The 26,846-nt window shown below is 41.2% G+C and overlaps 1 protein-coding gene across 1 annotated transcript in view; it reads left to right on the top strand.

Annotated features, from left to right (window-relative positions):
* The window catches only part of LOC117044994 (cytosolic phospholipase A2 beta-like), a 40,386-nt gene that overhangs the window by 11,877 nt on the left and 1,663 nt on the right, over nucleotides 1-26,846 (top strand). The window contains exons 3-19 of the mRNA XM_033145791.1: nucleotides 756-892; nucleotides 2,372-2,503; nucleotides 3,084-3,142; nucleotides 4,098-4,140; nucleotides 5,212-5,275; nucleotides 9,175-9,302; nucleotides 10,458-10,568; nucleotides 12,020-12,057; nucleotides 14,063-14,198; nucleotides 14,867-15,003; nucleotides 16,227-16,449; nucleotides 17,932-18,046; nucleotides 22,132-22,269; nucleotides 22,925-23,026; nucleotides 23,754-23,936; nucleotides 24,279-24,445; nucleotides 25,456-25,642. Coding sequence (XP_033001682.1) covers nucleotides 756-892; nucleotides 2,372-2,503; nucleotides 3,084-3,142; nucleotides 4,098-4,140; nucleotides 5,212-5,275; nucleotides 9,175-9,302; nucleotides 10,458-10,568; nucleotides 12,020-12,057; nucleotides 14,063-14,198; nucleotides 14,867-15,003; nucleotides 16,227-16,449; nucleotides 17,932-18,046; nucleotides 22,132-22,269; nucleotides 22,925-23,026; nucleotides 23,754-23,936; nucleotides 24,279-24,445; nucleotides 25,456-25,642 — 2,100 coding nt within the window. The remainder of the gene's footprint in view (nucleotides 1-755; nucleotides 893-2,371; nucleotides 2,504-3,083; nucleotides 3,143-4,097; nucleotides 4,141-5,211; nucleotides 5,276-9,174; nucleotides 9,303-10,457; nucleotides 10,569-12,019; nucleotides 12,058-14,062; nucleotides 14,199-14,866; nucleotides 15,004-16,226; nucleotides 16,450-17,931; nucleotides 18,047-22,131; nucleotides 22,270-22,924; nucleotides 23,027-23,753; nucleotides 23,937-24,278; nucleotides 24,446-25,455; nucleotides 25,643-26,846) is intronic.

Genomic DNA, 26,846 nt, shown 5'->3' on the forward strand with positions numbered 1-26,846 from the left:
TGGCCAAACTGCGAGAGGCAGTGAAGGATAGGCGTGCCTGGCGTGCTCTGGTCCATGGGGTCACGAAGAGTCGGACACGACTGAACGACTGAACAACAACAACATGTAAGGCAAAGGTAAAGGACCCCTGGATAGTTAAGTCCAGTCAAAGGCAACTATGGGGTGAGGCGCTCATCTCGCTTTCAGGCTGAGGGAGCTGGCGTTTGTCCGCAGACAGCTTTCTGGGTCATGTGACCAGCACGACTAAACCGCTTCTGGCGCAACAGAACACCATGACGGAAACCAGAGTGCACGGAAACACAGTTTACCTTCCCGGTGCAGCGATACCTATTTATCTACTTGCACTGGCATGCTTTCAAACTGCTAGGTTGGCAGGAGCTGGGACAGAGCAATGGGAGCTCACCCCATTGTAGGGATTTGAACCCCCAACCTTCTGATCAGCAAGCCCGAGGCTCAGTGGTTTAGACCACAGCGCACCCGCATTATGTACCAATACCGGTAAGGGTAGTACTAGGTGTTATAACAGCTAGAATATTGGTTTATGTTCCAAAACATCACATTAGGTCATATAGTTGGTGCCAGAGGCTTCACCACCACCACCAAATCTCTCTGTTCCTTATATCACAGATATATTCCAGCTCAGACCTTCACTGCAAAAATATATTCAGAAATAGATGTCCCTCCCACTCTTTGTCCCATACTGTGTGATGTGCACGATCACAACTGTTAAAAAGCTTTTCCATTCCTTGCTGCAGTGTTTCCATCTAATTGCTACGTGACCTTGCATCTGCCGACAGCATCGCCCGAGAAATTCAGAACCCGAACTATGAAGAACTCTGATAAACCAGTCTGGAATGAGACATTCTATTTTAGAATCCAAACTGAGATCAAGGTAGGGTAAGCTATCCAACATACCACCACTTGTTTGGAAAACCTGCTGGGCAGATAAAACATTATTGCAATAAGATCAGTGGCTTTTCCAAACAAGTCTGATTTAGGAACGTTCAGGAAAAATGAAGTTGTTGCCTGTAATGCAGGGGTGCTTGTGTGACAAAAATGCCTGTGTGCAGGTAGTTTTGTGCTTAGTTTGTGCTTAGGGCCAAGCAAGGTAAATCACCTTTCACATGCATGACTTAAAAAGTACTATTAGCATCGGCTGAGGGCAGGGCTGATAATTACTGGGCTGCTGCTGGTCTTGACTGCGGCCAGTTTTTCAGATTAATGCTGTTCCAGTAGCTCCCTGTCTTTGTCCAAGACCAAATCAAAGTCCTGATTACTTATGCTTTTTGAAGTCTTAAATGGTTTGGGGCCAGGAATTCACCACCTCCTGTGATGCTACCTGATCTCTCAGGTCTTGGATGCAGGCTCTGCTGAAGGTTCCACAGCCAGCAGAGTCTGATTGGTGAGCATATGACATTGCTCATTAACCTGGTGCTTTCCAGGTATTTTTGACCACAGCTCCTTTCAGCCCCAGCAAGCACAGCCATATAATGTTCAAGCTGATTTGGAGAGTACCAGGTTTGGCTTACCTGCCAAGACTGTGGAGCTCTCTTGCATGGGGAATGAATTTTCTCACTTCCCTAATGGTGTTTAGAGTTCCAAAGAAAACTGGTGTTCTGTATACCTTTGGCATTAATGATGATTGAATTTCTCCCTCCTTTTTAATCCTGGTTCTGTTCTTATTGTTATATCTGCACTTGTATTTCTTACTGAATTCAGGTTATTATTATTTTAATTTTTGTTTTTTAAACAACATACTAGCTGCCTTAGAGGTCCCTAAGTGATGGGGTAGTAAGGTGGAATTATAAAGATGTAAATATATGAAATACGTAAGTACTTTCAGATGTTGCTTGATGTATGGATGTTGGGGGTCAGGGTCCCCATGTGTGATTTGGGATGGAAGGGTGCATCAGTTTTGGTTTTCTCCCTTTGGAAAAATGATAATCTTAAATTCAGTTTTCCACATTTTGCAGCAATTTGCAAACTTTCCTTTAAAAAAAATGCTCATGAAAATTCATCAGCATTTTAGTGCCAATTTCTTCCATTAAACACAGCTTTATATGCTGTTTTTACTAATGTACTTTTTTGCAAGCAATTTCCTCTAATATAATGAATTCTTGTCAGTTATCTTCACCAGATATTCATTTTCATGCACACTTCCCCCTAATATATGCATTTTTGCAAACATTGGTTGGTTGGCGAACTGTATGGTAAAATTCAGGTGAGTGTAAATTTCAAAGGATAGCTGTGTTTGGGTTTGAATATTGTTTTGAAATGTGCTAATTTGATAAATTCTGTTTTAAAGGACACCTGAACTGAATTTCTATTCTATCCCTATACAATTCTAACATTCCTTCTCTTCTGTTCCTAGAATATATTACAGCTGGAGGTCTGTAGTGCCAATCTAACCAACGAAGATGATGTACATTTTGTTATCTTTTTCGATTTGGAAAAAGTCCGGCCTGGCATAACAGATCTTGAGCTATTTTCCTTAAAACCAGAGGTGAGGGCAAAAAGCTAATGTATTGTCTACACATTTACAAAACAAACAAACAAACAAACAAACACAAACTAACATGCAGAGAACTGAAAAACCATGGAATAGCTAGCAAGCGGAGCAGACAAATGAGGATGTCTTGGTGGTCCATGGCCCACTCCCAGGTCCTGGCTGGCTGCTTGAGAATCACTTCCTTAGAGAATTACTTAACTGGGTTTTGCCTAAGTAAAAACAGAAGTGAATTTGGAGGTTCTTTCTCAGGCAGTTGCAGAAACGTTGAGGGAACCCAAAAGACTTTAGGTAACACTAGCAATAATAAATAATATGATGTGGATGTTCTTTCCCCTTGCTTCAGAGCAGCTGTGCAGAGCTACTAAATTGACTAGGGAGTGACACCTCATCCCTTTCACCTGCCCTATCTCCCCAGTCTAAATTCTTTGTCCACCTCCAATGCCTGGATTCCAGGTGTGCTTAGTTAGATTGTGCCATATTGAGTGGCAAGCATTTGTCAATTATATCCTTAATGACTGAGATTTCTGCATTGAGTAGGCAAATGAGCATTAGTAATTGGTTTTTGTGTTATCAGAAAGAAGATTGTCCTCATGCTTATGAATCTCTGGAGGTGGAATTCAAGTTGGCAGAAACGTAAGTGGTTTGTTAGATGCAAGAAAAGGATTCTAAAAATAGCATATCCTTGGAAATTCCTACTTTTCTTTTGTTATCTAGTGCGTTTCTCCTAATCTCTTGGTTTTAATATGTATCCACCACTATTCCTTCTTTCTGTTTTTGATGTATTGTCATTAATGACACGGACATTTTCATCTTAATATTCTGGCTTTGTTTATGCTGCCATCTTTGGGTAGTAGTTCTATATTATATTGAGAATAATTAACTACCTTTCTTTATTTATGTCCATGTCATTAATGACAATACATCAAAAATAGGAAAGGTACATCCTTGCATTTTTGTGTAATTGGTCATATATACTGTCAAGATACCACCTCAGATGAACCAATGGTCTCCTTTAACCAATATGGCCTTTTCAGTACTCCACCTGATTTGTGGAATGCCTCTCCCCATTGTTCTTTTTATATATTGCATTATATCAACTACTTTGAATTTGCCCCATAAAAAATACAATGCAAGTTACTAAATAAATAGCAATTCTCCTCATATTATAGTACAAGAGCACTTTGTGATTTGCCTGACTATTTCATTTCTGGTTTGTAGGATAGGATTCCAGCAGCTATGTGGTCAGACTTCCATGTACAGTGGTACCTTAGTTTTCAAACATCTCCATTGATGAACATTTCAGTTTTTGAATGCCGTAAACCCAGAAGTAAATGCTTCGGTTTTCAAACACGCCTCGGAAGTCAAACATGCCACACGGCTTCTGCTGAGTGAAAGATCCTGAGGCCTAGCTGTCGGCTGTGGAGTTTTTGGTTTTCAGATTACGTTCGAAAACCAAGTTACCACTGTATTAAGTACCTTGAAAACTATTGCTCTTTGTCAGTCATTTCCAAAATGTTACTTTATTAAATATCAACGACTTTACCAGGCTCAGATTTAATCAACCCTTTCCCTCCTTTCTACCTTGCAGTTCAGGACCTCTTGAGCAACTGATTTCCAATGGTGTTTTAGTGGTAAGATTTCTTTGTATTGAAAGTTATCTTGATTCATAATTATTTATTCCATCTTGCTGGAGATGCTAACTCTTTAGGAAAGATGGCACTCTTGGTAATATCTAATTATGCAGGCAATTGAGAATACATCTTTCCATCATAGTTAGCTGATCTCTGATTTTAAAATGTTTATATGGCTTTTATTGTGTGGTTTTATGTTCCAGCTATTGTAAACTGCTTTGATACTTTTTAATAAGTATTTTTAGCAGTATATAAATATTTTTATTAAAGGGATGGATGGATGAATAAATGAAGTCATATTCAGGGTAGACACACTGAAGGCTCCTCCAGGTGACCTATTTATTGAGCGTTCATTGTGATTTCCTAGCACAAGGCTTACATAAAGATTAGACTATGCCTGGTCATTATTGAGCTCTTGTTTTGATTTGTTTATGTGGAGATTAAATGATAAAGAGCATTTGTCCTTATTTGCTGCATGGTGTTCATACGCCTCCCTGTTAATCATTTTCCCCCTGTCACTTTCCTAACCACAAAAGAATTTCTTTTTAAATAAAAATGTGGATTTGTCATGCTGCAGGCATAGGGAACCTTCGGCTCTCCAGATGTTTTGGACTACGATTCCCATCATCCCTGACCACTGGTCCTGTTAGCTAGGGATCATGGGAGTTGTAGGCCAAAACATCTGGAGAGCCGAAGGTTCCCTATGCCTGTGGGCAATAGAGTACTTAAGCCTACATTTCCAGCATGTGTTGGAACCCCTCCTGCAAAATACTGAAAATCTAGAGGGGACAAGCAGTGGACATAAAATTACTTGTCCATTTATTTCAGTGGATCTTTTCAGAATATGACAAACACTGAATATCACCTTTTGGGATTCTATGAAGTGCTACCAAATAGAGAGCGAGAGAGAAATTAGATAGAGAGAATGGTGCAATTAAATAACTGGCAATCATATTACTTAAACAAATTGCTTGGATGAAATACTTTGTATTTTCCTCCAAGTGCCCAGTCTTCCAAGCATTTAGATATGTAGACAACAACATTATTACTCTGTGCCTTCTGTTCTCATAGGCTCGTGAACTTTCCATCTTGGAAGTAAAGGTGAAGAAAGAAGAGAATGAGATGCTTTTGAAAGGTTGGCCTCTCTCTTAGGCACGTAGCCAGCTAGTGTTTTACCACTAATATATTTTAATTAAATATATATTGTTTACTAGGGCTGCAACATTTAATTGACTGCATTTTTTTTTACAGATGTTGAGATTGTAATTTTAACTGATGTAAGCTGTAATTTTATTTTGAAAATAAATACGGCAGAAGGCAGATGCTATCTTAGAAGAGTAGTAGCTATAAATATTCAACTACTTAAAAGTATTTCTAAGTACTTATATTAAAAAATAATAAACATTCTGCCTAATTGGCAACTGTCTAATGAATGTTGCCTTTTAGTCAGTTAAATACCCGCTAGGTTCTTAATCCATTAATCACACTGAAGGGAATTCCTCTTCTAAGACTGCAGCAGTGACTCATTAAATTTGCCATATGTATGCTTTTCTCTTCAAAATTATTGTTTTAGTTTTGTGCAAACTCATGTAATTGATGAAATCTCAATTTATGAATTGGCTGAGATCTCTTTAACTATGTTTAGGGTACCAACTTGTTTTTCTCCAAGTTGTGGGCTCCAACTCCCATCAGCATCAGCTACCATGGTCAAAGGTCAGGGATGATCACTGTATTCCAGCAATCCCTGAATTAACTGACAGCCCTACTCTTTCTATCTGCTTTACATAGTTTTCACAAGAGAAATAGCAAAAACAAACAAAAAACAACAACAACCCCAAACTAGGTCAAGTTTAGAGATGCAATGAATTGTCTCCTCAATATCCTCCTCTGATTCTATCTGCAAATTTTGATGTTGAATGCTTGCCTCATGTTTTCTGAAGGTTCAGATATCTGCATAAAAGGTAGAGCTAAAATATGGGTTTCTAAACTCGTGTTTCTTGAGGGGAGGATTTGTAAGAGAGAACTGGCAAGAGGTGGATGCTTAGTAAGCAATTATTTCCATATTAGTATCTTACAAAAGAAAAAGAAAAGAAACAAAGAGTATTATGATACCCTAAAAACTAACAAATGCATTATGACATCATAAATTATAATACAATGGGATGATGAATGTATCGAGATTTTCACTTCTCCAAATTTTGCAGTGTGGTTCTCTGCCCATTTAATATGTAGAGAAATGTATATGCGAGGGTGAAGTGTGAATAAAATTGCATATATTCATGAGAATAACATACAAAATGCATTTTATTAGGGAAAATTGCTCTTCAGAAATGTATATATTAGGCAAAAGTGCACACAAACATACATATATTAGGAGAAATTTGCACTACTCCATAGCTGATGTGAAATGCTAACAAATCTGAAGTGCTCAAGTTGTGAGGTAAAAATGAGATTTTAAATTTAATATTCAGATCAAGAGTGGTATCTGTTACATTTTTGGTGGATTTTGAATATTTGCTTTAATTTTAAGCCAGGCCAACTTAATTTTCTTAATAGGCAAAGTATGAAGTTTAGCAGACCAAATTAAAATAAAATAAAGATAACCCGTTATCAGTGGATGTTACTCATATTGAGTACAACAAAATCTAAACCATGCTGAAAGGAGAGCCATAGATAATCTCAGGAACAACCCAGACATTATAATTAAAGAGGCGGACAAGGGTGGAGCTGTTGTCATCATGAACAAAACTGATTACATCCAGGAGGCTCACAGACAACTTTCCAATACCACCTTTTACATAAAATTGGACTCAGACCCCACGGAAGAATACAAAAAAGAACTGAACAAGATTGTTAAGGAGCTACCCCCACACATCCAAGAACAGATCCTCATGAACACACCAGCAGAACCTCGACCAGGAACTTTCTATCTTCTACCCAAAATACACAAACCAGGAAATCCAGGACGCCCCATCATCTCAGGTATTGGCACCATTACAGTGGGGGTTTCCGGTTATATGGACTCTGTTCTGAAACCATATGCCATCAGTGCTCCCAGCTACGTACGTGACACCACAGATTTTCTGAGAAAAATACAATCTTTGAATAACCTTCCTAACAATACTATTCTAGTCACTATGGATGTGGAATCTCTGTATACCAACATCCCACACAACGATGGTTTACAAGCTATAAGGAACACCATTTCAGATAAAACCACAGCAGACTTTGCTACGAAACTCTGTCATTTTGTCCTTACCCACAACAACTTCAAATTTGGTGAGGACCTGTTCCTTCAGATCAACGGCACAGCAATGGGCACCCGCATGGCCCCACAGTATGCCAACATCTTCATGGCAGATTTAGAACAACGTTTCCTAAACTCCTACCCACTCAAACCTCTCTTGTACCTGCGTTACATTGATGATATTTTTATTATCTGGACACATGGTCAACAGACCCTGGACACCTTCCACAAGACATTCAATGACTTTCACCCCACCATCAACCTAACTATGAACCAATCTATGGAAGAAATACACTTTTTGGACACTACTATAAAAATACAGGATGGACACATAGACACCACCTTATACCGCAAACCAACTGACCGACAAACATATCTACATGCTTCTAGCTACCATCCCAAACATACCAAACAATCCATTGTATATAGCCAGGCCCTACGTTACAGCCGCATCTGTTCCAACTCTACAGACAGAGACTCTCACCTAAGAGATCTACAGCAAACCTTTTTAGAACTAAAATATCCACCTGATGAAGTTAAACAACAGATCGACAGAGCCAGACTGATACCCAGAGAGAACTTGCTGCAAGACAGACCCAAAAAAGAAAATAACAGAACACCACTAGTCATCACATACAGCTCCCAAGTTAAAACAGTACAACGCATCATCAGAGATCTACAACCTCTCCTAGACAATGACAGTTCTCTTTCTCAAGCTCTGGGAGGAAGACCCTTCATCGCATACAAACAGCCACCCAATCTCAAACAGCTCCTCACCCACAATAATACAAAAACAGGACTCAACATGGACACTGGTACCAGAGCTTGCAATAAACCCAGATGCCAACTTTGCTGCCACATAAACCCGGATAACACCATTACTGGTCCCAACAACATCAAACACACCATCTCAGGACTATTTAATTGCTCATCTTCCAACATTGTGTATGCAATCAAATGCCAACAGTGCCCTTCAGCTCTCTATATTGGACAAACAGGCCAAACCCTACGCCAAAGGATAAATGGACATAAATCTGATATCAGGAATCACAAGACAGAGAAACCAGTAGGAGAACACTTCAATCTCCCAGGACATTCTATAAAAGATCTCAAAGTAGCTGTCTTAATACAAAGAAATTTCAGAAATAGACTGGAAAGAGAAGTGGCTGAATTGCAACTAATCACCAAACTTAAAACCATGGAGAAACCTGGTTTGAACAAAGACATTGGATTCTTATCTCATTATACATAACAAAGCCATCTTTAGCCATCTCACCCCTTCCCTGCAAGACTAATTGCAGCCGTTTAGAGTCGTCAACAGGTTTTCCACACTTATCAGCCTATCACCCATTCCCACCACCCTTCTGAGTAATACCCCTCCCCACTCCCCCACTATATTTAAGGATCTGGTGACTTCTGTTTCAGTGTATCTGAAGAAGTGTGCATGCACACGAAAGCTCATACCAGGAACAAACTCAGTTGGTCTCTAAGGTGCTACTAGAAAGAATTTTCGATTTTGTTTTGAGTATATAGAGTTTATGTATAATATATCTGGAATACAGCAAGGCTTTTGACGTAGCCTCACTAAGCTTAGATGGGAGTTTCATACAGATATGCAGTTAGCTGATCTCACACATGCAAAGGAACAATAATATATACATAGAGAGAGAGCTGCACATCAGGATTGTATAGAACTATGCTAAACAGAGTTTAAATTTAACTAGTTAATTAAAAGCTATCTGTGAACAAAAATGTGTAACTTATGATTAAAGTATTAATTTTTTTAGCCAAGAAAAATGTTGTGCTTACCATGCGAGAGTCCTATGAAGGGACACAGAAGACGTCCAAAGATGTAGATTCCTTCTGCTTTCATTGCATAAAGAGCTGGGGGCCAGTGCTGAAAGCCAACATTCAGGTAAAAGCCTCTGTCTTTTATCCTGTACCCACAGGTAGCATTAGAAAAGTACTCAGCAGTTACAGGAGAACATGCCTGAGGATAAAGAATCCTGAAATGTTGTACAGAGATACCTGCGGTTACAAACTTAATCCGTTCCGGAGGTCTGTCCGTAACCAGAAACCGCTCGTAACATGAGGTGCACTTTCGGTAATGGCGCCCCCCCCCCCGCTGCTGCCGCGCCACCGGAGCGCGACTTCTGCTCGCATTCCGGGGCAAAGTTCGCAACAAGGGGCATCTACTTCCAGGTTAGCGGAGGTCGTAACCCGAAGCATTCGTAAGGAGGGTGGTGTGTAACACGAGGATCCACTGTACTGAAAATAAATACTTCTGCCAGCATAAGGATTTCAACTTGTGCAATGGAGCGTTTCCTCCCTCTCCTCCCCCCCATTTGCCCCCTAAATCTGTTTTGGGGGTCCCCCGACCCTCTGGAACAGATTTTAGGTGTGTGTGTCATGCATGGGAGACAGGAAATGGGGGAAAGTTCCATTGCACTAGCAATTCTTGTTCCAATTGCACTAGCAATCATTCTTGTGCTGGTGGTACAGTTGAATACTATCCATAGTTCCTGAAAATCCAAAATGTATTGATGTTGAGATCTCTAGTTATTCTCCTTGTTACATGTCTAACTAGCAAACCTTTCCTAATTGGCACAGTAGCCAAAGAATGATAAAGTGCTCTGCTTTGATCTAGTAGTTCAACCAATTATGAAAGTCAAATAGGATAGTTAAATCAAATAAATACATTTGTAATAGTTGTGTGCTGTATTGAAAAGCACTTCATCATGATCCAGCAACAGTCTTGTTTTTGACTCTGTCAAAACCATTGTTGAGGATATTTTAGTGAACAATAAGAGGACAGTATGGAGGGAAATCCAGGACAATGCCTCTGGTTCAAAGAGATGGCTGCTCAGCTCTCTTTAGGCTGGAGGCTAACCCTAAGGTGCTCCCTGCATAGCTTCCCTCCACTCATTCTAAGGCCCATTTTGTGGCTGAGAGGCAGGTTAAACATGACATGAAATCAATGAATGCTTCTTGTCTGAGATCTTCATTTTTCAATGTAGTTTCTATATCTGGTACTTTTGGGAAAAAAACTATGTTTTCCTTTCTTCCCCAGAGTATTTCATGTGAGGAGAGGAACGATTCAGGCCACGCTTTAATTCTGCCTTTGAAATTACTTCCAGTGGGGCAACAAGTCAAAGTAGCTCTACCTGTGCTGGAGGCAAGTGTTGCTTCTGTTTAATAAGGGCTCTTCGAAACAACCCTTTTCAATGTGTTTCCACATCACTTTCCAAACTGTAAAAAGACATCTTCATTTTTTAAAAAAGGGTGATTTGTTGCAATCGGGTGACACTCTCATTTAGACAAGGGCAAGGCAAATGTCAGAGTGGTTGAATCTACTTTTGCTCATTTAGAATTAAACGGTAAGCTCCCTTTGAGCACATGCTGAGCCTAGGAGTTTGTTTTCAGTACCAGACGTGGGTAGAACCAGCGGTGGCTTAGATGAACACTTTCCACCCCTGTTTCCTGGCAGGTAGCAGCATGCCTATCTCCCTCTAGATAGAGAGTAGCATAATGGAAGCTTTCTTCTGGCTTCTAGATGTGACTGATGAGAAGAATTACTCCTAGTAGGAAGAAGGGACTAAGGAGACTCAACTTCCTGAATGGTAGGCAGAGCAGTGTATTTTGGCATGCTCTTTTCTATGCACCAGTCTGATGACAGTATTGAGACAGAAGAGTTAAGATACAAAAATGAAGTAAGAAACGAAAAAGATTCCACATTCCAGTGTTTTGACTCTTTGAAGACAGCCCTAGCATGTGAGTTTATTGGCTTCACATTCCTGCCAAAACAATCTCAAGAAAGGCCAGCAATGCAGAAAATCATTTTCTGGGGTTGGTATCGGACTTCAAGAATAGGAAAAAGGCTGCTTCATAAGTTTGCATCCCCCCCCCCAAGAAGTCGCTGCCATGTAGTTTCAAGAAAACACAGAATCCAGAGCAAAGAAGAATCTGCCCATTTCAGTTTCTCATTTTGCCAATCTTAAATTCAGTTCTCCATATTCCTGCAGCATGGAAATTGATCAGCTACGTAGTGCAATTTTCTCTTTTAAGATACACATTTTTGTATGTCGTTTTGACCTATATACACTTTTTTAAAGCATATCTCTTTACTATAATGCATATTTGTATGCTACATTTGCAAATGTGTGCATACTTTCCCCTGAAACATACATTATTGTGTATTGGTTCTTATATTGGTCTGGAAAGTGTAAACTAGGTAGTTTCTCATTAAAATGCAAACAAACTTTGATTTCTCTCCCATCTTTAATTGTTTTTATAATTGCTTTCATAAACACACATTGGGCAATCACAGCTCCTTAGCACAGATAGCTGCAGTGATTCATTTGTGATCCGTTATCATGCACGATCAGGGCTTTCCCCCCAGCTGGAACTCATCATTGCCATTCTAAGAGAACAAGGAGGCGTTAATGGTGAGTTCTGGCACCTCTTTTTCTAGGAAAATAGCACTGTGCACAGTCAACTACAAACAGTTTCCATCAGGCTTAAGAGAAACATGACACTTGCCATTAGGTTTTATTTCTCTTGTTACCTGTAAATTTATTTTCCATTTTATTTGTCAGGTTGTGTTCTCTTCATATATATATTGTTTGGTTTCAGGGTGGAGCTTTGGACTTGTACCTCAAGGTAATTGACTGGTAAGATACTTGCTATTTCTCCAAAGTGCTCTGTCCTGGCTACCTTGAGGACATGAGGAAGGGCGTCTCTACAATTGTAGAACTGCTGTTGTTTGTGCCATGCCACGTTAACTTGCTTGGGTTGATGTGGTATTTGTTAATTGCATTAGGTTTCGTTCATTAGAGTGTGATGTGAATTTGCATCTATCTATCTATCTATCTTCCCAGGTGCTCCTTGTATTAAAGTTGATGCCTTGCATTTGCATGCTGAATATCTCCCCCATCTTGCCACATAACGACATTTGCTCAGGAGCAACAATATTTCGGATTTTTATTTTAAAAACTAAACAGAAGTAAAGCTCTTAAAAGAAATAAAAAGCACCACTTCTTTGTTGTGGCCATTTTAAAAATGGAATATGTCCTACGGGAGTCCTTGCTGGGAATCTTCCCCCCTTCCCTCTGCTAATGCTGCCCCTGCTTCCTTGAGGGTGGCTGGTCTGCTTCTCAAGAAGTCCTCCTCTGTGTAATGATGTATGTGGTTGTATTTTAGTTTACATTATGGTGGTGTTTGGGTGAATTTGCACAAGAAGATTAAAAAAAACCAAAGCCCGTCTTTTGTACCTCACAGTTAATTGCTTTATAGTTCATAAGTTCACAAGACTTGCTTCTGCCCACACTATATGTGGCTTTCTTAATTGAAGCAAGGAGAAGTGCAGGCCTATGTCTATACAAGTACACAATGGTTGTCAATACAGCTGGTTTAGTACAGACATAAAGACTGAAAACACATTACAATGAGTGCACATGGGGCTGAGTGGGTGAGTGGGATCACATCTGCTGGCCTCATTTCTGTGTGGGGTTCACCATACCTGTAACTAATAGAGCACAGCTGGATTTTATATTTTATATTTTTTAAAAATGAGGCATCAACCCATTATATACTCCCTTCTTCCCTGACAGCAGCCCTACAAAGCACCTAATAGAACTTCATTTGAATGTCTGTAAATTCCTCTCATATCTTCCCTTCAGTGACTAAGCGCAGACTTCATCCACGATTCAGCCAACCTTCTCCTTCTCCTTCTCCTTCTCCTTCTCCTTCTCCTTCTCCTTCTCCTTCTCCTTCTCCTTCTCCTTCTCCTTCTCCTCCTCCTCCTCCTCCTCCTCCTCCTCCTTCTCCTTCTCCTTCTCCTTCTCCTTCTCCTTCTCCCTCCCCCCCCTCCCTCCCAGCGGCAGAGCATATGCCTGTGCTGCTCAGGGCAAGCGTGCTCCTGAGGGGGGCCCGTGGCATGGAAGGTTCCTTCCCAGGCGCAGGATAGCCGCTCTGGTGCCCGGAGTGGCATGTGCGCCCTGCAGCTGGGGGCAGAGCAAGCCGCCCGCGACTTCCAAGCCTCCCTCAAGCTGTCAAAATGAAGGGGGAAGGGGGGAATGCTGCCGACAAAGTGGCGCAGCTCCCCCCTTACCCCAACGGCTCATGGTAGGCTTGGGAGTCATGGGTGTGCGGCGTGCCGAATGTCACCCCCCTCAGTGAGAGCACCCGGGGTGTTCCTACACCCCTGCTCCCTCCTCCCTTCTTCTTCCTCCTCTTGTCCACTGCCATTTTGTTTACCACAAAGCCTGATGAAGAGTTCTGGAGGACCTGAAAGCTTGCACAGTATTTTGTAACATGTATTGTTGACCCACTAAAAGTATTGCCCTAATTTGGACTTTGGAATTGTATTTAAAATTATGTATATCTATGTAATATTCTGCCCGGTTTATCAGTTCATCTTTTTTCAAACGAATTAAACACTTCAGCCCTACAAATAATATGTGAAAAGTAGGTGGAGTTCCCATTTAAAAGTTATATTTATACCTGATGTGTGAAAAGAGGAGGCCACCAAGGCAACACAGCAATTCAATATAAATAATAACATGCCTTGAGTGGGAGTCTTGTTTTTCTGGTTCAGAATTTGACTGATGAGTCTTAGTTGTTGATGGAAGCTTGTATAATTGCAGCTACTGTAAAAATGACCTGTAACTGTTCCAGTCCACAGAATCTTGATGTGCGTTTGGGATATGAGCTTTGTGCTGACGAGCAGGACTTCCTTCGCAAAAGGAAGAAGATTGTTGCTGATGCCTTGAATAAGCTTGTTAATATGAGACGAGGACTGTTTGAGGATGAGGTGCGTGTTTGCACCCCATGATCTGTTTGGAAGATATTTGGTGACTCACGTGTTTGGGATTGTTGTTTGTGTGGATTTGTATTTGACATAGTATTTGACTGTGAAGTGTGAAGGTTCATGTACTGCAAGGGAGGTCCTGAAAACTACAGTTCTGATGTCACTCAAACTTCTTGCCTTGTGTGAATTCCCGTTAACTCTCTACTTTGCAACTTAAATAAATCCATACATTCATTGGGGCCCTGTTCCATAACTTCTGCACTCGTATAGGATAGCACAGTTTTGCACATGCAAAGTGAGAGTCAAAATGAGATTTGAGACTGAATCCCATCTTAGCTGTAACCAACCTTGTTCTTGGCCAATGTTCCACATTCCATCCTCTATAAAGTCAGGATTCACCTCACAGGACAAATGAGATTAAGAAAGCAGGACATTCTATACTTTATTCTAGGGATCAAACAAAATAACCTTTAATTCACAGATTACTACCTTACTGTATTTCATCGTTTTCCAACCAGCATTTTGTTCTGTATGCATGCTGGAAAGCCAGGATTTTGAAATTCTAATCTAATTATCGGTCACATTAAGCAGAGTCTTATAATGCAATTGTTTGGGTTTTTGAGGTCATCACTTACATTTTTGGTGATGCCATTGCTTATATATTTTAACAGGTCCCTGTAATAGCTGTTGTGGCAACAGGAGGTGGAGTCAGAGCCATGTCAGGATTGTATGGTCATCTCCAAGCACTCCAGAAACTCAACCTTTTGGATTGCATTTCATATATCACCACTGCTTCTGGATCAACATGGTAAGGAGTTAGGAAAGTATGTCACATTTAATTAGAATCCCAGCTATACCGGGCACAATCCATTTAACATTCTACATGCTGAAGGTCAGTGGAACAAATATACACCTCAGTGGGATTTTCCATGACTAGTGTATTTTGGTTCACACTCCAATAATATTTTATGATGTGGGCCAATAGATACAAAATTAAGGAACCTGAGTTTCAACTCTGCCTCAGCCATAGTGAATTACAGTGCAATTGAAACCTCAGTCTCTGTTGCTTGAAGGGATTGGGGTATTGCAGTGGTGTAGCAAGGTCAGGTGGTACCCAGTGCAGAAAATTTCTTGTCACCCCCCACCCTTGAATTTTTATGCCTGAAAAAATGGTTTGACTTTATTTCATTTTTTGTGTGGAGCTTTTTTGGGGGAGCCACAGTTGCTGAGCTTTTTTTGTGCAGCCAGAGATTGTGTGCCTTGTGACGAGGAGTCTGCCGGCTGCCCTACAGCTGAGGGAAAGCCGGCGGGCAGACTGTTCCGGCAGCGGGAAGCCTGCACTCACCAAAACCACAGCATCCCTCACAGACATTGAGTTCCGCACAGCATTTTGTCACCCCCCTCGGGGGTGACACCCGGGGTGGACAACATCCACCATACCCACCTTGCTATGCCTCTGGGGTAAGGTGAGGTGACCCTCTGCTGGACTTCATCAGACTCTGCCACTATGGAAGTCACCATGGCACCCGGGGTGGTAGGAAGTTCCTGTTGGTGGCAGTGCCCTGAAATGAAGACATTTTGAGGCCGCAGAAGAATCCATGACAGGGAAAAAGCTGGGGTATACTGTATTGGCCTGAATATAAGCAGCACCCTGATATAAGCCGTACCTTTAAAATTGGAGGGGAAAAAAGAAAGGGAACCCCCCTGAATATAAGCTTCTCCATTCATCTCTGCTCCTGGCTGCATACGGGGGGGGGGGGGAGCTGCACTGCGTTGCCGGTGGCCTTTCCTCTTACTCGCTGTCTCCCTTCCCGGCCTTGGGGGAGAGGATGGGGGACTATGTGCAGGGTGGGTGGCGCTCCTGGTGCTGTTTGCGCCGTGCTCCTGGCTGCATACCGTAAGGTCGCTAATATAAGCCGCACTTTAACTTTTCACAGTCGGAATTGGGAGGGGAAAGTGAGGCCAACACGGTAAATAAAATCATCATCATCCTTGTTCTGTAAATGCTGTTTTTTCTCCTCCCTTTCTTAGGACTATGACAGACTTGTACAGAAAGACTGATTGGTCACATGAAAATTTGGAAGAAGCCATCAAAGTAGCTAAAAGCAGCATGTTGAAGTGCAAAATGGATATTATTTCCATCGATCGACTGAAGTATTATCACAAGGAGCTGGTTGAGAGGGTTAAAAGGGGGCACCTTCGATCTTTTACAGATCTCTGGGCCCTTGTTCAAGAAGCTTTCTTACATGATAAAGTATGTATATTAAATGTTATGTTATTCCTAAACTAGGGGCTCTGATGGATCTCTGCAGCCACAAGGGCTTACCTGTTGAAAAATCCCTGGGCATGGAGGCAGTTTTTTTTCCAGTCAAAGAAAAGCATGAATGACTCTCACACAACTTTAGGTTACACTGTTTGCAACAGCTATCTTTTCCCCTTTGACAATATTTTAGGTTTTGCAAGTGCTATTAACTTTGCACACCACAGAGCACTCCCTGAGTAGTGGTTTGAGCACTTTAATAATTTTTACCTGAAGTATAAAATGCTCAGATAAAAAAGAGCATTGAAAGCAGCATTTGAAAGGTAGTGCTTATATTTATGCTGACTTAATCAGCACAGGATTGAACCACAGATAAACTCAGAAGTAGAACTAAGAAGTAAACTAAGTTCAATGGGACTTGCTCCCAGTAAATGTGCATTGGATTGCTGCCTCCCATCATATCTTAAGAACAGTGCACAAGGAAAACCATTCAGAAACTAGTAACATCACCTACCCCTAAAACATTTCTAGAAGAAAAGAACAGAGTGAAACTCATAGAAAGATTGGAGGGCTAGGGGTTCATTGTTTCTGTATTCACCTTAAACATGAAAATCATGTTCTTGGTTGGAGTGGGGAGGGAAATTTGAAGCCAAGCCAATTCCCATGCTATCCTAAACTCATCTGGTAAAGGCTAGCACCAAACAAGGACCATGAAATTGTTGTGAAATGCCCTTGGCTCAATTTTTGGTGAGCCTGCAAGAGGCCAAGACTTACATAACAGCAACGAAGCATCATGTGCTGTGAAGTAAATGGGGAGAGAAAATTGTATTCCTTGGGGCATTTGAGCTTTCCCCATCTTATCAGTGAAGAAGTGGTGGTGGTGGTGGTGTTTGTGTGTGTAGAAGACCTATAGTTCAGTGGTGGATCACATTATTTCTATGTAGTAACTGCTATATTCAGTCTTTGGCCTATCCAGTGAAAGGCAATAGTTAGGTGATTGGAAAATCCCTGGAGAGCTCCTGCCAGTTTGGCTAGAGAATACTTGGACCAATGGTTATGACTCCATAGAAGACAGTTTCATATATGGTGGGAAGGGAATGGGCACGCCTGGTATTTCTAGATCACATTTTTCTTTTCAGGGGGCAGTGGGAAGCTCATTTTCCTATTCCAGCATTAACCTTTCACTCAGAAAAAATGGCCAAACAATAGGCAAGGGATCCAGTGGAGGTGTTGCAGTGAGATTTAATATTTTCTTCTTATAGTGTGAAACTATCCATACCTATTCATACCCCGCCCATCTGGCTTGGTTTCCCCAGCCACTCTGGGCGGCTTACAGCATATATACTTGCAGAGGGTAAAGTCAGTAGTAGATGGGGGGTGGCGGTAATCAATATGGTTTCTTAATCATCATTTTGATATTCGATGCTCATGAGATATTGGCTTCAATGTTTTGTTTTTCATTTACTTTGATATTAGTCAAATGACAGTAAACTCTCAGAACAGCGCCAGGCTTTGGATCAAGGCCAGAACCCATTGCCTATCTACACAGCCATAAATGTCAAAGACAAAGTCAACACCTTTGATTTCAGAGGTAGGTGTTGTCATGCTAACCTTACTGTTGTTGAATGGAATCCTTTATGCTTTGAGCGTTTAAAGACAGAGAGAAATGACATTTGGCTTTGCAGATGAGTTGCTTCTATTTTGTAGGGGAATCCATTTCTTAGAGTAGACCTGCAGAAGGTCAAATTAAACAAGAGAGACTTAATTTCTAATTGGGAGTTTAGATTGCTTTTTTTCTTTCAGTTTAAAGCTTACAGTCATATCAGACTGGTATTTAGAGTCCTAATGTGAATAATATTTATACTTCTTGTATTGACTTCTAGGGGATTCCTTTTCAATGGTTTTAACCCTGATTTGGAATAATCTGCTTTCTTTCCCTGAAAACTTGAGCCTGTTTCGATGTTAACTGCTTTAAAAATTGTAATGAAAACCAATGGTTCAAAATTTCAAATGGTGATATGTGAGATAAGAGGAAATTACCCCCTTCATGGATCACTGCCTTGTCGTGGCGAAGGGGCTTGAATTACTCAGGGAAGCTATGAGCTATGCCGTGCAGGGCCACCCAAGATGGACAGGTCATAGTGGAGAGTTTGGACCAAACGTGATCCACCTGGAGGAGGAACTGGCAACCCACTCCAGTATCCCTGCCAAGAAAACTCCATGGACAAAGACAACAGGCATATAAAAGATATGACGCTGGAAGATGAGCCCCTCAGGTCGGAAGGCGTCCAACATGCTACTGGGGAAGAGCGGAGGACAAGTACAAGTAGATCCAAAGCTGATGAAGCGGCTGGGCCAAAGCCGAAAGGACACTCAGTTGCGGATATGCCTGGAAGCGAAAGGAAAGTCCAATGCTGTAAAGAAAAGTATTGCATAGGAACCTGGAATGTAAGAACCATGAACCTTGGTAAGCTGGATGTGGTCAAAAATGAGATGGCAAGAATAAACATTGACATCCTAGGCATCAGTGAACTAAAATGGACGGGAATGGGCGAATTCAGTTCAGATGACTAGCATATCTACTACTGCGGGCAGGAATCCCGTAAAAGAAATGGAGTGGCCCTCATAGTCAACAAAAGAGTGGCGAAAGCTGTACTGGGATGCAATTTCAAAAATGATAGATTGATCTCGATACGAATCCAAGGCAGTCCTTTTAACATCACAGTAATCCAAGTTTATGCACCAACTTCCAGTGCTGAAGAAACTGAAATTGACCAATTCTATGAAGACTTACAACACCTTATAGAAATGACACCAAAGAAGGATGTTCTTCTCATTATAGGGGATTGGAATGCTAAAGTAGGGAGTCAAGAGATAAAAGGAACAACTGGCAAGTTTGGCCTTGGAGTTCAAAATGAAGCAGGGCAAAGGCTAATAGAGTTCTGTCAGGAGAATAAGCTGGTCATCACAAACACTCTTTTCCAACAACACAAGAGACGACTCTACACATGGACATCACCAGATGGGCGACATCGAAATCAGATTGATTATATTCTCTGCAGCCAAAGATGGAGAAGCTCTATACACTCAGCAAAAACAAGACCTGGAGCTGACTGTGGCTCTGATCATCAGCTTCTTATAGCAAAATTCCAGCTTAAACTGAAGAAAGTAGGAAAAACCACTGGGCCAGTAAGATTCAATCTAAATCAAATTCCTTATGAATACACAGTTGAAGTGAAAAACAGGTTTAAGGACTTAGATTTGGTGGATAGAGTGCCTGAAGAACTGTGGATGGAGGCTCGTAACATTATACAGGAGGCAGCAACGAAAACCATCCCAATGAAAAAGAAATGCAAGAAAGCAAAGTGGCTGTCCAATGAGGCCTTAAAAATAGCGGGGGAGAGAAGGCAAGCAAAATGCGAGGGAGATAGTGAAAGATACAGGAAATTGAATGCAGATTTCCAAAGAATAGCAAGGAGAGACAAGAGGGCCTTTCTAAACGAGCAATGCAAAGAAATAGAGGAAAATAACAGAATGGGAAAAACCAGAGATCTGTTCAAGAAAATTGGAGATATGAAAGGAACATTTCGTACAAAGATTACCACAATTAAGGACAAAAGTGGAAAGGACCTAACAGAAGCAGAAGACATCAAGAAGAGGTGGCAAGAATACACAGAGGAACTATACCAGAAAGATATAGAGGTCTCATACACCCCAGGTAGTGTGGTTGCTGACCTTGAGCCAGACATCCTGGAGAGTGAAGTCAAATGGGCCTTAGAAAGCCTTGCTAACAACAAGGCCAGTGGAAGTGATGATATTCCAGCTGAACTATTTAAAATCCTAAAAGATGATGCTGTTAAGGTGCTACACTCAATATGCCAACAAGTTTGGAAAACTCAGCAGTGGCCAGGGGATTGGAGAAGATCAGTTTACATCCCAATCCCAAAGAAGGGCAGTGCCAAAGAATGCTCTAACTACCGCACAATTGCACTCATTTCACACGCTAGCAAGGTTATGCTTAAAATTCTACAAGGCAGGCTTAAGCAGTACGTGGACCGAGAACTCCCAGAAGTGCAAGCTGGATTTCGAAGGGGCAGAGGAACCAGAGACCAAATTGCAAACATGCGCTGGATTATGGAGAAAGCTAGAGAGTTCCAGAAAAACATCTACTTCTGCTTCATTGACTACGCAAAAGCATTTGACTGTGTCGACCACAGCAAACTATGGAAAGTTCTTAAAGAAATGGGAGTGCCGGATCACCTCATCTGTCTCCTGAGAAATCTCTATTTGGGACAAGAAGCTACAGTTAGAACTGGATATGGAATAACTGATTGGTTCAAAATTGGGAAAGGAGTACGACAAGGCTGTATATTGTCTCCCTGCTTATTTAACTTATATGCAGAATTCATCATGCGAAAGGCTGGGCTGGATGAATCCCAAACCGGAATTAAGATTGCCGGAAAAAATATCAACAACCTCAGATATGCTGATGATACAACCTTGATGGCAGAAAGTGAGGAGGAATTGAAGAACCTTTTAATGAGGGTAAAAGGGGAGAGCGCAAAATATGGTCTGAAGCTCAACATCAAAAAAACTAAGATCATGGCCACTGGTCCCATCACCTCCTGGCAAATAGAAGGGGAAGAAATGGAGGCAGTGAGAGATTTCACTTTCTTGGGTTCCATGATCACTGCAGATGGTGACAGCAGTCACGAAATTAGAAGACGCCTGCTTCTTGGGAGAAAAGCAATGACAAACCTAGACAGCATCTTAAAAAGCAAAGACATCACCTTGCCAACAAAGGTCCGTATAGTTAAAGCTATGGTTTTCCCAGTAGTAATGTACGGAAGTGAGAGCTGGACCATCAAGAAGGCTGATCGCCGAAGAATTGATGCTTTTGAATTATGGTGCTGGAGGAGACTCTTGAGAGTCCCATGGACTGCAAGAAGATCAAACCTATCCATTCTCAAGGAAATCGGCCCTGAGTGCTCACTAGAAGGGCAGATCCTGAAGTTGAGGCTCCAGTACTTTGGCCACCTCATGAGAAGAGAAGACTCCCTGGAAAAGACCCTGATGTTGGGAAAGATGGAGGGCACAAGGAGAAGGGGACGACAAAGGATGAGATGGTTGGACAGTATTCTCGAAGCTACTAACATGAGTTTGGCCAAATTGCGGGAGGCAGTGAAGGATAGGCGTGCCTGGCGTGCTCTGGTCCATGGGGTCACGAAGAGTCGGACACGACTGAACGACTGAACAACAACAACAACACCTTGTATCCCATGTTGGCTTTTCTGTAGGTGGTGTTTTCTGTACCCATATTCCAGATGTTGTATAAAATTGTCAGTGTTTTGTCCTCCAAAATCTCACTTGAATAAACTTAGGCAATTCCTTTGCACACCTTTTGTTGCTCTCTGCTAGTTGGCCTTTTGGTCTTTAAATACAGAGCAGGGCAAATTATTCTATTTTTAATTTAGACCATCATTTACTACCCTAGTCAGACTTTACATCAAGATACAAAAATGGGACTCGATGGTTTGCTGTCTAATGATGCTACTTCTTCCACCAAGAATGCCCACTGAGGATGTTTGCCTACTTCTTTTCTGCTTCTTTTTATATTAGTGACCTAGCTATAAAGTTTAGAGGCATTTAACCTTCTGTACACCATTTTGTTTGCAGAATGGGTGGACTTCTCTCCTTATGAAGTAGGGTTCCAGAAATATGGTGTCAACATTCGTGCAGAAGATTTTGATAGTGAATTCTTCATGGGAAAGCTAGTGAAGAAGATCCCAGAATCCCGGATTTGTTATCTGGAAGGTGATCTGTTTACTCATAAACTAGAAAACCTATCAGCCTTTTGACATCCTTGTGCATCTCCTTTCTTCAATGTTATCAGTGCTTCATGACAACCACATGATGCCAGTGTACAAGCATATCTCTCATATTATTTTTAATAATGTTATACCTCATTGTTGATATGTGATGTAGATTATGCAAGATTCTATCTCTGTGTAAAGAACAAACTCAGTTTCCCAAGACATCACACTCCCGTAATTCAGTGTGTCATGGTGTGATTATGCTCTTACTGCATTTCTTTCAGCTGTTGTTTAAATGTATTGTTAGCAGTGCTAATGGATGCAAATAATGTATGGAAGAAAAAAACAACTGATTCCTTTAATGCTTTCATTGCAAACCAAAAATGCACATACAGTAGTGTTAATTTTTCTTTGCTACTCACAAATTACTTTCAAGAGCAGCAGACTGACAAAATGGTTGAAAAAGTAATAATCTGAATCTACTTCCTGTGTTTCAGTGATATAGCAACATTTGGCCTCTCGTGGTAGCGTGACTAATAGCTTGGTGTTAAAGCAAATAATTTGCTTGTTCATTGAGCATATAGACACTGATTCTCCTGATTTTGGTGGTTAACTTGGGTTAGTACAATGATTTTTCTATGTGTTTGGACTTACAGGTATCTGGACTAACATCTACTGTGTGAATCTTCTGGATGGGCTGTATACTGCTTCAACGACAAAAGAATTTTGGGATCGATGGGCCAAAGACCTGGCCAAGAGTAAGAGCTTCAGTACCGACCACTTTATTCTTGCTTGCACGGCTGTGGGTTGCATGCAGCTCCCCCAACATGCTTATTCCCTCCTCAAATTTGTCACATATATAATTAACTTTAAAATTAATATTTAAAAACGTTTTTGACTGCTTCTGTGGGCCACCCTCTGTGATGCCACAAGCCAGGCTGGTTCATAGGACAGAGGACACAAAACTTTGAAGTCTCGATTTGGCAGTCTTGCATCACATCCCAATTCATCAATTCCTTCCCCTTCCCCTCCAGGGCAAAAACAGTGGCATCCAGGAGCCATGTTGACCATGGCTTCTATTCAACATAGCTCAAAGGCTAAGGTTCTGTCAGCACAAGGATCATCTGCTGGCTTCTGGTAGCACAACAATTTAATTGAATAAGGCTCTGCAAGTTTGAAGAGAAAACCATGAAACTGAGAGGGGGGGGGGTTATAGTATAGCCTTGCTGGCAGGAACCCTGAACAGGAGCACCCCTATTAAGGGGATGAGGATACACTGCAACTTTTGGTTGTGGATCCCACTTACAAGCTTAAGTGATTGAGTTTGGTTTTCATTTTCCAAGAGTGTGCCAGTTGGATGATGCCTTTATCAATGGAACATGGTTGTGTGAAAAAAAAAAAATACCTGAAGAACCTTGAAGTTTTATGTTCTGGAAAGGGAAGCGAAAGCTTCCAGAAATTAACTTCCTCAATATTTTATTTCAGGTGAAGAACATGAAGGATATTTCACGATCTATAAGCCTCCAAATTGTGGACCTGGAAAACTTGGTGAAATCTTTAATGATATTCTAACTGATCGTCTTTTAAAAGGGGAAACTCACAACTTCCTACAAAGTCTTGACTTTCATAAAGACTATTTGCAACAGAAAGAATTTATTGAATGGAGAGGTAACTAATAACTATGGTTCCCTAAAAGGTTTTGGCCCTTCACAACTAGCTCAGTTTTCTACAGCCAGCAGAAAATTCATCAAGACCCTCAGCAATTTTCAACTGGTCCATGAGTTTGGGAACCATGGCCCTATGTAATTTTCATTTTTTAGCAAGGGGAGTGCTGTTGTGCAACTCCTGCTCAGTTTGCTGGGTTTACCCAGTAGAATCAAGGTGAATTATTATGAAAAGAATGCAAATCTTACCAGTGATGGATGTTAATACTTGCTACCATGTTACTTTGACATAATCATCTTTCTCACGGTCATGCTGATAAGAAACCTTAAACCTTGTTTTTTTCAGATACTGTGTTTGATGCTTCTCCTAACAAGCTGACACCAGTGGAGAAATCACTGTGCTTAATAGATATAGGCTTTTTTGTTAACACCAGTATTCCACCACTCCTTAAGCCAGAGAGGAATGTGGATGTCATCATCATTGTGAATTATGACCTTAGCTCACCCTTCAAGGTAAGAAGGAATAAACTCTATATGACTTTCCATCCCAGTATCTGTAGCAAGGTGGCACCCCAGGAAGCTTGGAGACAGTTGTGGGGAGGACAATAGTTCAGCAGGTTCCATCCTTGACATTTCAGGTAAAGCGGTAATGGGTTGTTGTCAGCCAGAGTATTAGGCAGCGTAGACAAATGATCGGACCTACTTTAAAGCAGTTTCAGTGCTTAAAAGGGAAGCTGCCATGCTGCCTCTGGCTCAGAGTATCCCACATGCCAATGGGGTGGGGCGGCTTGCTGAAGCAAACATGACACCTAAGAGAGGTGGAAGTGGCTTTAATGAGAGTCATAAAATCAGCTTTTGGGACATGATGCAGGTATGTATGTAAGTGGTTTATAAGGGCAGGTTAGTGGAGTCCCTTCCTTGCTAATGCAGGGAGTTATAGTGGTATGGGTTTGGTATACCCCATCTCTGAATCCACCTTGCTATTCAAGAATCAAGTGCCACAGTGGCAGTGACTTTCTCACTGGCTCTGAAAAGAATTGTGTGGTCCCTGTAAAAAGTCACCAGGCTGTTGTCATTGGGTGTTCTCTCTCTCATTAACAGAAATAATACACACACTATTGGACACATTTGATGATGATGATGATGATAAAATAATTAATTTTATTATTTGTACCCCACCCATCTGTCTGAGTTTCCCCAGGCATTCTGGGTGGCCTCCAACAGAACACTAAAAACAGAATAAAACTTCAAACATAAAAAAAATCTTTTCACTTTTAATTTTAAATTTATGAGATGGGTGGGATATAAATAAAGTAATAATAATATCATTTTTCTATAACAATTGCTGTCAAAACATCTTAGAGAACAGAACAGTAGCCTGTATTTTGTATCACAGGTATATGTTTTGTATTCCCACCCCACAGTTCAGCCACTCTAGGTGGCCAATCATGGGTCAATTCAGTTTACAGTACTATTGACTTAAATTCTGATAAACAGAAAGTGTTCATTTGTGTCTTCTCCAGCAAATACAGTTGACAGCCAAATACTGTGAAAAGCAAAGTATTCCTTTTCCAAAAGTTGACCTAACCGAAGAGGACTGGAAGAATCCCAAAGAGTGCTATGTGTTCTCAGATGAAGATAACCTGCAAGCTCCAATGCTGATTTATTTCCCGCTAGTATGTGCCTCGTTCAAGGAGTACAAGGCACCAGGTAAATTCAGCGCTCATTGCCTAATGCGTTCTTAACAGCAATCTCTAGTCTGAACTTCTCAGACTTGTTTCCACATTTTATTTTTTTGTTTAATCCATTTGTATTTGATGCTTCTATCACTAGGAACCCTCACTGGTGGTGCCTGCCATTTCCCCCCTCTTGGAATGTTGGTGCATGTTGACTTAGCTTCACTTGGAGGGAGTTCTGGAGGAAACTGGCACCCACCAGGATTCTCCCCCCCCCATACACCCACTTTCCCCTGCCAGCAACACAGAGAGGAAAGGGAGATGTTTGCTGATTTATACACCCACCCACCCACTGAACACAGGTCTCTGAAATAACTAAAAACCTGTCCCCTCCTCACCCCATCCAGATGAGAGATGGAAGGGGAGTGTGTACACCCTGGGTGAGAAGTAGGAATGGCTTGATTGATTTTTTGTATCTTGCTGTGTAGTAAACTGGCATTCCCAATATATATCTGGCATTATTTATATGCATCTTGCTATTTCTATGCGAACATGTCCCCGAATTGGGAGCAGTGGTGGCATTTAGTTACTTGGGTTGTTGAATAGCTGAAAGGGTGGGAAAGAGTCAAACTTTGACCCCTGAGTTATCCAATAGGTTTTGTGGCAGGAGTTTTATCACAGAAGTGCTAGGCCAGCTATTGTTTACACATAATAGACTCTGGCTGTGTCTTCCAACTTTCCTAAGCAGCTAAATAATACAAGAAGCAAGTAAGCAATCTCTTTTTAAATATCCATAATTTGGAATTTGTATGTAGTGAATCCATCACTCCAAATTGTAGATGTGGGAATGGGGTGGACCTAACATAAGATTCCACTTTCCTTCCAATAAAAGGCCAATGAGAATATATGGAAAGAATGCCGGAGCCAAGATTTGCAGTCTTCCACCTTGGCCCCAAACTGTTAATTGGAGACAAGCAAACATGAATCCCAGACAGTAACACATTTCTGAGCTACAGGCTCACATGGCAGCTGTAAAACTGTACAAGCAGGAGGTTTGCCAATAGCAAAATATAGTAGGGCTTCATACTGCATAAGATTGGATGAAATTCAAAAGGGGGGGGGGGAATGCTCTGCAATTATCTCCAAAGCTTGCCCCAGTCATGGTGAGATTCAATAGGTGTCATTTCCAAAATTGTTGGCAGAAACACTATGGACATTTTCACCCTTTTCAGAGGCCT

Source organism: Lacerta agilis, chromosome 1 (assembly GCF_009819535.1).
Source record: "Lacerta agilis isolate rLacAgi1 chromosome 1, rLacAgi1.pri, whole genome shotgun sequence".
Classification (NCBI taxonomy): Eukaryota; Metazoa; Chordata; class Lepidosauria; order Squamata; family Lacertidae; genus Lacerta; species Lacerta agilis.